Raw genomic sequence first — 14831 nt, forward strand, 5'->3', positions numbered from 1 at the left:
TCAGAGTCCAGCAGGGGAGAACAAAGGGCTTAATTAGGAAAGGGAAAAAAAGATTATGAGAGAAAGCTAGCAGGGAACATAAAAACTGACTGTAAAAGCTTTTATAGATATGTGAAAAGAAAAAGATTGGTTAAGACAAATGTAGGTCCCTTACAGTCAGAAACAGATGAATTAATCATGGGGAACAAGGACATGGCAGACCAATTGAATAACTACTTTGATTCTGTCTTCACTAAGGGGGACATAAATAATCTTCCGGAAATAGCAGGGGACCGAGGGTCCAGTGAGATGGAGGAACTGAGGGAAATACATGTTAGTAGGGAAATGGTGTTAGGTAAATTGAAGGGATTAAAGACAGATAAATCCCCAGGGCCAGATGTTCTGCATCCCAGAGTGCTTAAGGAAGTAGCCCAAGAAATAGAGGATGCATTAGTGATAATTTCTCAAAACTCTTTAGATTCTGGATTAGTTCCTGATGATTGGAGGGTGGCTAATGTAACCCCGCTTTTTAAAAAAGGAGGGAGAGAGAAACCGGGGAATTATAGACCGGTTAGCCTGACATCTGTAGTGGGGAAAATGCTAGAGTCAGTTATCAAAGATGTGATAACAGCACATTTGGAAAGCAGTGAAATCATCGGACAAAGTCAGCATAGATTTGTGAAAGGAAAATCACGTCTGATGAATCTTATAGAATTTTTTGAGGATGTAACTAGTAGAGTGGATAGGGGAGAACCAGTGGATGTGGTATATTTGGATTTTCAAAAGGCTTTTGACAAGGTCCCACGCAGGAGATTAGTATGCAAACTTAAAGCACATGGTATTGAGGGTAAGGTATTGATGTGGATAGAGAATTGGTTGGCAGACAGGAAGCAAAGAGTGGGAATAAACGGGACCTTTTCAGAATGACAGGCAGTGATTACTGGGGTACCGCAAGGCTCAGTGCTGGGACCCCAGTTGTTCACAATATATATTAATGATTTAGACAAGGGAATTAAATGCATTCTTTCCAAGCTTGCGGATGACACGAAGCTGGGCGGCAGTGTTAGCTGTGAGGAGGATGCTAAGAGAATGCAGGGTGACTTGGATAGGTTAGGTGAGTGGGCAAATTCATGGCAGATGCAATTTAATGCGGATAAATGTGAGGTTATCCACTTTGGTGGCAAGAACAGGAAAATAGATTATTATCTGAAAGGTGTCCAATTAGGAAAAGGGGAGGTGCAACGAGACCTGGGTGTCATTGTACACCAGTCATTGAAAGTGGGCATGCAGGTACAGCAGGCGGTGAAAAAGGCAAATGATATGTTGGCATTCATAGCAGAGGAATCGAGTACAGGAGCAGGGAGGTACTACTGCAGTTGTACAAGGCCTTGGTGAGACCTCACCTGGAGTATTGTGTGCAGTTTTGGTCCCATAATCGGAGGAAAGACATTCTTGCCATAGAGGGAGTACAAAGAAGGTTCACCAGATTGATTCCTGGGATGACAGGACTTTCATATGAAAAAAGACTGGATCGATTAGGCTTATACTTGTTGGAATTTAGAAGATTGAGGAGGGATCTTATTGAAACGTATAAAATTCTAAAGGGATTGGACAGGCTAGATGCAGGAAGATTGTTCCCGATGTTGGGGAAGTCCAGAACAAGGGGTCACAGTTTAAGGATACAGGCGAAGCCCTTTAGGACCCAGATGAGGAAAAACTTCTTCACACAGAAACTGGTGAATCTGTGGAATTCTCTGCCACAGGAAACAGTTGAGGCCAGTTCATTGGCTATATTTAAGAGGGAGTTAGATATGGCCCTTGTGACTATTAAGGGATCGGGGGTATGGAAAGAAAGCAGTTGGATGATCAGACATGATCATACTGAATGGTGGTACAGGCTCAAAGGGCCAAATGGCCTACTCCTGCACCTATTTTCTATGTTTCTATATACATACAGACTTGGCCGCCGCAACAATTTCCACAAATTCACCATTCTCTGGTAAAGAAATTCTTCCTGATCTCTTTTCTAAAGGGACGCCCCTCTATTCTGAGGCTGTGTTCTCGGGTCTTATACTCTACCACCATAGGAAACATCCACTCCACATCCACTCTATCAACGCCTTTTCACCAGTCAATAGGTTTCATTGAGGTCATCCCCAAATACAGTATATATATTTCATTGATATATGCCTCTAAAAACTGCCTATCATACTAAAGGTATCTCCATTTGAGGAGATTCTTGTTGTAAACAAACCACAATAATTGCACGGTCACTTGTTTCGATAGTGGCAAATAGTACTTTTTGGGGATGCACCAGAATCTGTACTGGGTTGGAAAGACTGTAATTCAAGCACACAGCTCAGTGCGTACATACAGAAAAAGTAACAGTGGGGTCCCTAGGATTAGTGCATTACATTGGTTGTACGATTTAATGGTTTGGGTTTTTCTACTCTTGGAATTTATTTGGGGTTAGTCACAGCATGCTTACATACCGGTATCTTGAAAATTCCATCTAGTTTCTCAAATTGTTAATTGGTGATTTGGGGGGAAATGGCCTAGAGCCTTTAAAAAATAAGATTTTACTTTGACATGACAAGGAAGAAGTAAAGTATCATCCATGCTTTCGGTCTTCATTTAATTTCACATGATTCATTTCAGAAGTACATCCAAAAAGGCATCCACATCACAGCCAATCCAAGGGAGAAGGTTATCCAGACAATGCGATCAAAGCACAGAAAACTATCTCCCTTGCATGGCCAAACCAAACAGGAAGAACACCTACACCAACCAACCAACCCAGGACAGAAGGCCATCTACCCCACAAGCCTAACTAGGGAAAAAGGCCAAATTTGCCAATCCAGAGACAGCAAACTACATTTTTAAACTTAGTTTTTCTGAATAAAATTGAAGTTCAGAACTATTAACCTCTAGGTGACTACACTGGTTACCCAGTGATGTCACTCACATGAAAGTAAGTGCCAATGGTACTGAGTGCCAGCCTCACTTTGGAAACACAGATCGGTGCCAAAAGAAGCTTTACTAGCACTCTGCTGCAGGGACGTGAACTCACTGAACAGATCCCCCTTTCGTCTATTCCCCACCACAGTCACTTAACATACTTATAACACTTATGCAACTAATCCTTTGTAAAGTTTCCCACTTTATTGGGGAATTCTGGATCTTATAGATCTTCAGCTGCACCAGGTAAAGGCCATTCACCCTTTTTAAAAAAAGCTCAAATCCTTATTTCTTATTCCATCTCACCATTTATTTTTTATTGTTTTCTGCTTAGTGCAAATTCTTCAATCACAAGGCTTTCTCTCATTTAATTAGCCATCTTACTAGTATTCTGTAACAAAATAGATGCCACTTGGAGGGAGGGGCCATCACCTTTAAACTCCCTGTCTGCAGTGAGTCGTCTATAGTACGAGATGCAAAGTTAGCAGCAAATTTCAGATGTCAAGTTAATTCTAGATCTGCATGCTGTATATCTGTCATTCTTTGTGTAACAATATACCAAAACTCTGCCAAAAGGTAAACAACTAGCCTTTGTTTCTAACCTCCTTCCCCCCAGAAATGCAAATGAAAGGTGGAAAGATTACAATATTGATAACAAATCAGAATCATGGAATCGTTCACGCACAGTAGTGTTCATTGCCTACACTGGTGAAGACAAAGACAACTGCAATCTGCAGCTCACATCCTTCTGATTTGTGTGCAGTTAGACAGATGTGACACTTGAAGAATTACACAGCTCCAGGAAGAATAAAAGAGGATGTGACAGATTAATATATTGCCTCTGATGTTGGATCCCACAGCACGAGACTAGTTTTCAAAAAAGAGAAAAGTTGGAGGAGCTTCATGCCTGCGTGCAGTAAAATCTCAGAAGTTCTGTTTTTGTTGCAGGAACCAATGGAGTAAGTGGAAGCTTCACTGGAAACTGAGAGGGGCCCCAATGAAGAAATGGTCAGGGGATACTGGGCTGTTCCACCTTCATGAATGCACAAACGGCAGAACTGGTGGAATTCAGACAACGTCCACCAAACAAACTTCCAGACCATGCTTTTCCCCTGCAAGACATTCAGGACCTAGGGGACACCAGTTAAAATCAGCTGCCTTTCTTAATGTTCAGCAAATAGCAGAACATAATGGTTGGAATCAACTTGCAAGATGCATGCCGTCTCCCTGGACAGTAGCAAATACAAGGTCACTAGTCTCTATCTTCCTCAGACTGCAATCTCAATCAAAAGTGGAAGACTAGACCAGAGAAGCTGACAAAACAAAACAGCGGCTGTTCCCCCCTTGAACAACATGTGGAATTTTCACATGTCATGAATGGTCATCAATGGAACCTAATCATCAATGGACCTTTGAGAAGATCTTTTTGTTATGGAGAACAACAGTCTGTGATACTACAGTCAAACAAAAGAGGTGTGGAGGAAGTGAATAAATTACTACGAAAAATGTTGTCTTTCACTGGTAAAAGAGAAACACAAATTAAACACAACTTCCACTGAACTTCTCCTATCAAATAACTATGCCAGTTATTAATTTTATGAACAAATCAAAAAGTGTATCACAAACCAACTGACAGTTAATAACTCTTCTAAAACCAGTGAAAGAGCAGGCATAAACACTAAAGAAATCCATGTACAAATTAACAAGAACGAGGGTCTGTTTCTCTACCTTCTCCTCCAGAGGTCTGCTGGGAAATTTTTAATAGGAATTTAGTCATGAATAAATTTATGAATGAAAAAAATATGTCCTTTAATTACTTACCCCAAGATCTTCTATCTTTAATCTAAATAACAGTGTGCCAAATAATCTGAAATTGGATGTCAATAGTGAATAATTATTGCTGAAATATTCAACAACTTACTGGGCATTAGCATGTTCCTTTTAACTGTAGCCATGTAATTCAAATTACTTTTTGTTAATCATGAAAAGAATGCTATGGAATAAGATCTTATGTTATATCAAATGTTTCTGGAGGGCATTTTGTCTATAATTACAAACCTATTCTTTAATTTCTGAGCCCATCACTAATTAAATTACTAGACGCGTAGAAAGCAAGAAATTCCATTAAAATGAAATGTTCTTCCCAAGCTCCAAGTAGATGGCCAAACATTTCCAATATTTAATAATACAATTCACCTACAGGGATTGAATACTGCACTTATGTAATACCTGTTGATGGTTTTTATGTCCTTTGTACAGTCCTCACAATGGCATTACCACTAGCAAGATAAAACTATCAGAAAGAATTTCCATCTATGTTTCAGAAATGAAAGTTTAAGCTGTCCCATCATTTTTGAATTGCCTTTGATTAGTATAAGACACAAGACAGACTAGATGATGCAGTGCTGGTCATGTAATAAAATCTTCTGCAGTTCCTCACGGGACCCTCTCCTAACAGGATCTGACGTTAAGACAAAATAAATATTCATACAGGTGAGCAAAACCTTGATCAAAGAAGAGCTAGAAGGAGTAAAGGGAGGTAGAGAGATAAAGCAATTAAACAAGGGAATTTCAGTGCCAGGGGCCTGGGAGGCTGTGGTGAAACAAAAAATTTGGGGGGAGAAAAGAAACCAAAAATAGATGGAACTAAGATACCTCAAAGGGCAGTAGGGCTGGAGGATTCCATCTGCCCTTTTTCAGCCCATTTTTCCAGCAAGCTTTAATAGTCTTTCTTGCTGTCCACCATGCCCCCTCCCAACAATCTTGGTGCCATCCTCAAATCTGGAGATCCAGTTTTCTACATTATCACCCAGATTGTTGATATAGATGACAAACAAGAACAGATCCAGCACTGATCCCTGCAATACACCACTAGTCACAGGCTTCCAGTCGGAGAGGCAACCATCTACTCTCACTCTGTGCTCCTTCTGTGAAGTCAATATCTAATCCAATTTACTATCTTGAATTCCAAGTGACTGAACCTTCTTGACCAACCTCCCATGTGGGACCTTGTCAAAAGCCTTGTAGACAAATCCACTTCCCTGCCTTCATTAACTTTCCTGGTAACTTCCTAGAAAACCTCTATGAGATTGGTTAGACCACACAGAAAGTCATATTGATTATCCCTAATCCGTCCCTGTCAATCCAAATATTGTATATCCAATCCATTAGAATACCTTCCAATAACTTCCCCACTACTGATGTCAGGCTCACCAGACTACAATCTCCTGACTTATTTTTAGAGTCTTTCTTAAACAGTGGAACAACGTTAGATATCTTCCAATCCTCCGGCACCTCACCTGTGGCTAAGATGTTTTTAAATATCTCTGCTAGAGCCCCTGCAACTTCTGCACTAGCCTCCTACAGGGTCTGAGGGAACACCTTGTCATGCCCTGGAGATTTATCCAGCCTAATTTGCCTCATGACAGCAAACACCTCCTCCTCTGTAATTTGTACAGGGTTCATGACCTCACTATTGCTTTGCCTCACTTTTATAGACTCTGCGTCCGTCTCCCGAGTAAATATGGATGCAAAGATCCTACATGCATCAATGAACACTTTAATCTTCCAGAGGACCAATTTTGTCTTTTGCTCTTAATATATCTGTAAGAAGCCCTTGGGTTTCTCTTTCACCTCCTCTGCTAGAGCAAACTCCTGTAATGGGTAGCAGACAAGCTCCAGACAACTTAGAGAATGCAAATGGATCATTTGTGACTTAGACATATATATGGTCAGCTTATCTGAGAGAATGATAACGTGTTTTCATAATGTGTCATGTGAAATGAAAAAGGTAAATTTCTTCTAGACAACAAAAGTAGACACCAGAGGCTCAAAACAGCAGCTACCAGAGCCGGATTACCTGGCAATCAGAAAAGAGACAAATAGTAAACAAAACATTCTTGTCTCCTTTTCTTCATGAAATGTTACAAGGTTATTAAGCAATGTTTATTCATGTAAGATCCATAGATGGGATGGGTTTCTGAACAATTTCCCTGCAACCATTGTGATGATGGTGCTCGCTCAATTGTGTTAGGAAGAGATATTGTAGGATATAGTTAGATAGATACTTTATTGATCCCAAAGGAAATTACAGTGTCACAGTAGCATTAAAAGTGCACAGATATACAAATATTAGAAAAGAAATAAGAAAGAATTTTTAAAAAGTTACCTCAAACAGTCTAATAGGAGTGGGGTCAGCCTTTTCCTGGCTATAGGCTGACTCCCTATAGAGCCTAATGGCTGAGGGTAAGAATGACCTCATATAGCGCTCTTTGGAGCAGTGCAGTTGTCTTAGTCTATTACTGAAAAAGCTCCTCAGTTCTGCCAAAGTGGCATGCAGAGGGTGAGAAACATTGTCCAGAATTGCCAGGCTTTTCCAGAGGTTCCTTTGTTCTACCACAACCTCCAGTGTGTCCAGTTTGACTCCTATAACAGAGCCAGCCTTTCTAATCAGTTTATTGAGCCTGTTGGCATCACCCGTGTTGATGCCATTGCCCCAACACACCATATATGGAAGATTATACTGGCAACAACAGACTGGTAGAACATGTGAAGGAGAGGCTTGCATACGACAAAGGACCTCAACCTCCTCAGGAAGTAGAGGCAACTCTAGCCCTGCTTGTACACAGCTTCTGTGTTGGTGCTCCACTCAAGTCTGTCATACTGGTGCTTGCAGGTCCCCACCATCAACAGTAACAAGGAGCAGTGCAGACGTAGTCTTCCTAAAGTCCATCACCATCTCCTTCGTATTACTGATGTTAAACTGCTAAGTCCTCCACCAGGGCCCTGTATTTATCCACCCCTCCTCCTTTTATACACCCAACTGCTGCTGATCCATCAGAGAATTTCTGCAGATCACATGACTCTGTGTTGTATCTAAAGTCCGCGGTATACAGGGGAAACAGGAAGGGAGACAATACAGTCCCCTGTGGGGCCCTAGTACTACTTATAGCCACTCACAGTTCTGAAGCTGCACAAACTGTGGTCTGCCAGTCAGGTAGTCCATTATCCAGGATACAATGAAAATGCCAACCTGCATTGAACGGAGCTTTTCCCCAGCAATGAGGCTTGTATGGTATTGAAGGCACTCGGGAAATCAAAAAAACATGATCTTCACAGTGCTGTCCTGTTATCCAAATGGGAGTAGGCTCTCAGTTGGACTAGAAAGGGTGATACACATCCAAGGCAAATGGTTCAGAGTACAGTTTTAATAGCAGCTCCTGACTTTGTAGCCTTCTTCTATGAGAAGGACTGAAGTAATTATGCTAAGAGAACATCATCTACTTTAAGTTTTTTCAGTGTTGCATACCAATCGAGGAGGTTCGCTAAAGCTACTGGGGAGAGTTTAAACTAGAATTGTTGGGGGGTGGGAACCCAACTGAAGAGACTGGGGAAGAGGAGGTTGGCTCACAAATAGAGAAAGCTCGTAGACAGTACGAGAGGGAGGAAAGGCAGGTGATAGCGAAGGGACGCGCTCAGACCGAAGGTTTGAGATGTGTCTATTTTAACACAAGGAGTATTGTGAACAAAGCTTAGAGTGTGGATCAGTACTTGGAGATATGATGTGGTGGCCATTACAGAGATTTGGATGGCTCAGGGACAGGAATGTTACTTCAAGTGCCCGGTTTTAGATGTTTCAGAAAGGACAGGGAAGGAGGCAAAAGAGGTGGGGGCGTGGCACTGTCGGTCACAGATAGTGTCACGGCTGCAGAAAAGGTGGACGTCATGGAGGGATTGTCTACAGAGTCTCTGTGGGTGCAGTTAGGAAAAAGAAGGGGTCAATAACTTTACTGGGTGTTTTCTACAGGCCGCCCAATAGTAACAGGGATATCGAGAAGCAGATAAGGAAACAGATCCTGGAAAGGTGTAATAATAACAGAGTTGTCATGATGGGAGATTTTAATTTCCCAAATATCCATTGGCATCTCCCTAGAGCCAGGGGTTTAGATGGGGTGGAGTTTGTTAGGTGTGTTCAGGAAGGTTTCTTTACACAATATGTAGATAAGCCCACAAGAGGAGAGGCTGTACTTGATATGGTATTGGGAAATGAACCTGGTCAGGTGTCAGATCTATCAGTGGGAGAGCATTTTGGAGATAGTGATCATAATTCTATCTCCTTTACAATAGCATTGGAGAGAGATAGGAACAGACAAGTTAGAAAAGTGTTTAATTGGAGTAAGGGGAATTATGAGGCTATCAGACAGGAAATTAGAGGCTTAAATTGGAAATAGATGTTCTCAGGGAAAAGTACGGAAGAAATGTGGCAAATATTCAGGGGATATTTGTGTGGAGTTCTGCATAGGTACGTTCCAATGAGACAGGGAAGTTATGGTAGGGTACAGGAACCGTGGTGTACAAGGCTGTAAGAAATCTAGTCAAGAAGAAAAGAAAAGCTTACAAAAGGTTCAGAGAGCTAGGTAATGTTAGAGATCTAGAAGATTATAAGGCTAATAGGAAGGAGCTTAAGAAGGAAATTAGGAGAGCCAGAAGGGGCCATGAGAAGGCCTTGGTGGGCAGGATTAAGCAAAACCCCAAGGCATTCCACAAGTATGTGACGAGCAAGAGGATAAGATGTGAAAGAATAGGACCTATCAAGTTGACAGTGGGAAAGTATGTATGGAACCGGAGGAAATAGCAGAGGTACTTAATGAATACTTTACTTCAGTATTCACTATGGAAAAGGATCTTGGTGATTGTCGTGATGCCTTGCAACAGACTGAAAAGCTTGAGCATGTAGATATTAAGAAAGGGGATGTGCTGGAGGTTTTGGAAAGCATCAAGTTGAATAAGTCGCCGGGACCGGATGAGGTGTACCCCAGGCTACTGTGGGAGGCGAGGGAGGAGATTGCTGAGCCTCTGGCGAAGATCTTTGCATCATCAATGGGGAAGGGAGAGGTTCTGGAGGATTGGAGGGCTGTGGATGTTGTTCATTTATTCGAGAGAGGGAGTAGAGGTAGCCCAGGAAATTATAGACCAGTGAATCTTACCTCAGTGGTTGGTATGTTGATGGAGAAGATCCTGAGAGGCAGGATTTATGAACATTTAGTGAGGTATAATATGATTAGGAGTAGCCAGCATGGCTTTGTCAAGGGCAGGCGATGCCTTACGAGCCTGATTGAATTTTTTGAGGATGTGACTAAACACATTGATTAAGGAAGAGCAGTAGATGTAGTGTATATGGATTTCAGCAAGGCATTTGACAAGGTACCCCATGCAACGCTTATTGAGAAAGTAGGGAGACATGGGATCCAAAGGGACATTGCTTTGTGGATCCAGAACTGACTTGCCCACAGAAGGTAAAGAGTGGTTGTAGACGGGTCATATTCTGCATGGAGGTCGGTCACCAGTGGAATGCCTCAGGGATCTGTTCTGGGACCCTTACTCTTCGTGATTTTTATAAATGACCTGGATGAGGAAGTGGAGGGATGGGTTAGTAAGTTTGCTGATGACACAAAGGTTGGAAGTGTTGTGGATAATGTGCAGGGCTGTCAGAAGTTACAGCGGGACATTGACAGGATGCAAAACTGGGCTGAGAAGTGGCAGATGGAGTTCAACACAGATAAATGTGGTAGTGGTTCATTTTGGTAGGTCAAATATAATGGCAGAATATAGTATTAACGGTAAGACTCTTGGCAGTGTGGTGGATCAGAGGGATCTTGGGGTCTGAGTCCATAGGATACTCAAAGGAGCTGCGCAGGTTGACTCTGTGGTTAAGAAGGCGTACGGTGTATTGGCCTTCATCAATTGTGGAATTGAATTTAGGAGCCAAGAGGTAATGTTGCAGCTATATAGGACCCTGGTCAGACCACACTTGGGAGTACTGTGCTCAGTTCTGGTCGCCTCACTACAGGAAGGATGTGGAAGCCATAGAAAGAGTGCAAAGGAGATTTACAAGGATGTTGCCTGGATTGGGGAGCATGCCTTATGAGAATAGGTTGAGTGAATTCGGTCTTTTATCCTTGGAGCAACGAGGATGAGAGGTGACCTGATAGAGGTGTATAAGATGATGAGAGGCATTGATCGTGTGGATAGTCAGAGGCTTTTTCCCAGGGCTGAAATAGTTGCCACAAGAGAACACAGATTTAAGGTGCTGGGGAGCAGGTACAGAGGAGATGTCAGGGGTATGTTTTTTACTCAGAGAACGGTGAGTGCGTGGATTGGGCAGCCGGCAACGGTGGTGGGGGTGAATACGATAGGGTCTTTTAAGAGACTTTTAAATAGGTACATGGAGTTTAGTAAAATAGAGGGTTATATGTAAGCCTAGTAATTTCTAAGGTAGGGACATGTTCAGCACAACTCTGTGGGCCAAAGGGCCTGTAATGTGCTGTAGGTTTTCTATGTTTCTAATTGGTCAGGCCACAGCTCTAGGGTCCCTGTCACAGCTGTGACAATCTTTTTGAATGCCATTCCTGCAATCACAGTGTGAACAAATACAACTGTGCATTGCTATAACTTTGGTGAATGGGCACACGGGGAAATGAGGAAGGAGAAAGAAAAGAGAGAAACCAAGTTATCATTGCTGCAGTGACATTAATGAGTTTCCCACTCAAAGGCATTATGGGACTACCATCTATGCAACAGTAATGTTAATTGAAATAAAGAACCAGCTCCCCTTTTAGGGATAACTTTGCTATTTTTGTTATATCCCGAAGCAACAATTTAAAAAACGTCATTTAAAAAGTGCAAAGGGATAAAAATCAAAAAATTCCACAAGGTTCTGTGATCATAATTTCAGACATATTAATTGAAACTCAGAAGAAAGACTGTAAACTGACATCCATTTCTCCAGGTTGTCTGAAAAACGCAGAGTAGAATATTGGTAGTCTATGTAGAAATTGTACTTCTGGGTATCTGAATTGACTGCAACTCATTCAAGTCATATGAACAGAGAAAGAAGTCATATAAACTGTAAAGTTGTATATTTGAAGTTTTTATTATTTTGAAAATAATGATCAACCTAGATCTAGGATTCTGTACTGATATAAAGATGAATTCTCTGTAGTCCTTCAGGAAGGGTAGCAGTTTTTTGGAAAACAAATTTATCAATTTAATAGGTTCAGTTTAGCTTCTCCAGGAATCTATATACAATTGTAAAATAAGAGATGGTCAGAGGTAATTTCCCACTGGTCTTTAAATGCTTCACAATAGTGAATGTTTTCTAAGGTTATCAAATCACTTTACATCTTTAGCCAGGGAAAAATAACAAATTTCCTTAACACTTTATTCCAAGATTTTAAACTACTGCTGTTTGTTCACCTTTGTATGTGCTCAAATTTGGTGTATCACCTGCATATTTAACAGAGAACAATTTAACAAAATATACTAATTTTCTAATTTAGGCTTCCTCATCATGTATATTGTTGCGCAACGTGTGGCGGAAGAATTAAGGAATGGACACTTAGATCTCATGGTGCAATGAATATCGCAGAGGACAAGTAAATGTTTAATCCAGAATAAAGAAGTATGATTACCTTGGGTCATTTCCTCTTCAAAAGATCTCTGGTTAAAGTGTTGATTATTGAGTTCAAGTTTGTTTTTCATTGGTGTACAAAATTATAAAATCAACTGTCATATTTAGAAACAACAGAATGTAATGGCATGAGGAAAGAACTTTGTTTTATTAATAGGGTGGTAAGTTTAATCAATAGAAGATACTGTAATTGAGCTCAAGGAAGAATACATTTTTTAACAAATCGGTCTCACTATGGACAGGAGGTGTTGAAGATCTTCCTGTGTTTGAGACCATTTATTTGTGCCTTATTGTCAATTGACTAAGATTTTGGATGACTTGGAACAACCCTCCTGAAGAAGAAAAAAAAAGAATTTCTGTTCTTTTCTTCCTGAGCTGTCGAGTTTGCTTTGGAATTGCTCTGTTAATGGCATTATTTAATTCTTGACAACGACAATTTGTGTGATAAAATATGCCTTTTAATCACTATCTGATGGAAAGGACAAAATAACCTTCCCCCCAGTCTCAGATCTGGAAATGGCTTTTAGCCAAAAAATAGACTGAACAATGCCCCTTAGGAAGTAGATACTCATCAGAATAACACATCATCTCTCCCTATGTTTTAAACATTTTACAATTTGTAGCCGGAGACTCATAGGCAAATAAAACATGATGTGATGGAATTGTCAAAGCCTACAGAGTACATTGTCGATATTTCTGAAGAGCCCTGTGTAAAAATTCCTATCTAGGCGCCACTAAATGTTGGCAGAGATATACAGCAACCGATCAGATGTCGCATTGATACATGTCGCAGTACAGTCGAGGGCAGCTGGAGAGGACCAGAGGGATCTGTTGACAGGGTTGTGAGGCTAGTGTGGACAATAGACCTGTTGGACCCAATGATCCGTTTCGGTGCCGTAAATTCCATTTCATTTTAGAGTTCACCATTCTGAGCCTTTGCGCTTTGTGGCACAGTGCCAATCTACAGCGGGCACCCTGTTCGTTAGATGTTGCCTGTTCATTCGCCACCCGTGCAGGAACGGGGTGTTTATGTTCGATAAACAGAGATTCCCAAAGGGAAAGCGCTTCGCCTTCTCACTGTCCCGCCCCCGCCTTCCGGAATAAAACGAAACTGGAGAGGTGGGGAGGTGAACACCCGCTCGCCGTGTGGAGCACGGTCTGTTTATTTAACAGCAGATTAGACGCACAGTGAGATTACCATCAGACGAGGCGCTAGTAGTAAAAAGATGGTAACTAACTCAAATTCCTTATCACAACACCATGCAAATGATTTGGACCAATTTAATCTGCCCTTTTTGTACCGTGAGCCATAAATCTCAAAATTTAATCGCAAATCACAGTCCAAGTTACGTGTTGTTTCGGCAACTGATGGCTTCACAGTCGTGTCAGTCACAATACCTCAATAATGCAATCTTCTTAAAATCACATTTCTATTCACTTTGCATTCTTTCAAGCGTCTGTCGTTCAGCAAACACACTCGCGCGCGCATCCACACACACACAGATTGATTTTGTTCGGTCGGTGAAACTCGATAATGCAAGCTAATTCTCTGCTAGGGAAAAAAAAAGATATTGCTATTATTTTAAAGTGAAGATAATTTTGTGAAGAAAGAGCTTACCCTAAAACCGAGGGGTGATTGATCAGTACAGTGATCCCTTGGGCTACACGGGACAGCCCCGCCGATGGGCTGAACCGAATCACTGAACAGACCCGGTTGCTGGGCGATGCTCAGATTCGCACGCAGTTGCCCCTTCCCACCTTCCCAAATCATAAACATAATACTCTGGTTTTAATAACTGTGACTGATGTGAAATTGAGTTACTCCTTAAGAAATATATTACTCCTTAAGTTTTCTTGGCAGACTCTTGTGTTTAAAGCAATTGCATCTGGTAATGCGAGAACTAAATTTTTTATCAAAAACTTCCAGTGATACAAGCGATTCAATTACACCGTCAAGCAGGAGTTCGGCGCCAACACTTCACTTACTTTGGTGACTCGAATATCCCGGGTAATAACCATAATATCCCGTGATCCGTAAGATCCTGTCTTCTATGCTGGAAACCCCGTTGGATGCAGCCTTGACGTCCATAAAGGATCGGGAGCACTGCTGGTCTTCGGAAGACGGAGGAGACAAATACTTCAGCTGATTCAGGTGCAGACTTATGTCCGACAGTCTCCGCATGGTTTTGTGAGTGAGCGGGGAGCTGCTTACCGTCAGTCTCTGCTGTCGAAAAGATCATCCCCTCCTCCCACTCTCCATTACAGCACCGTCACGTCTAGGGGGCAGCCCAGCTCCTACCTCGAAAACCCGGCGCAGTGTCCACCTCCACTGGCGGCAGTAGGTTTGATGCACGGTGCAAGGAAGGGGACACTCGTGTCGTGCTGTTGTCTGTTTGGTGGAACATTAAGAAACGGACTGCAGTTT

The 14831-nt window shown here is 41.7% G+C and overlaps 1 protein-coding gene across 3 annotated transcripts in view; it reads right to left on the reverse strand.

Moving 5' to 3' along the window:
- slc35f4 (solute carrier family 35 member F4) overlaps positions 1–14630 on the reverse strand; it is a 162570-nt gene extending 147940 nt beyond the window's left edge. For 2 of the 3 annotated variants that reach the window (XM_063049441.1, XM_063049422.1), the window contains exon 1: positions 14393–14630. In XM_063049441.1, the coding sequence (XP_062905511.1) occupies positions 14393–14588 (196 nt within the window). In that variant the 5' untranslated portion in view covers positions 14589–14630. The remainder of the gene's footprint in view (positions 1–14392) is intronic. The other variant, XM_063049456.1, reaches the window with a different exon arrangement.
- Between the last annotated feature and the right edge of the window lie 201 nt (positions 14631–14831).

This window comes from Mobula hypostoma, chromosome 1 (genome assembly GCF_963921235.1).
Source record: "Mobula hypostoma chromosome 1, sMobHyp1.1, whole genome shotgun sequence".
In the NCBI taxonomy this organism is placed as follows: domain Eukaryota; kingdom Metazoa; phylum Chordata; class Chondrichthyes; order Myliobatiformes; family Myliobatidae; genus Mobula; species Mobula hypostoma.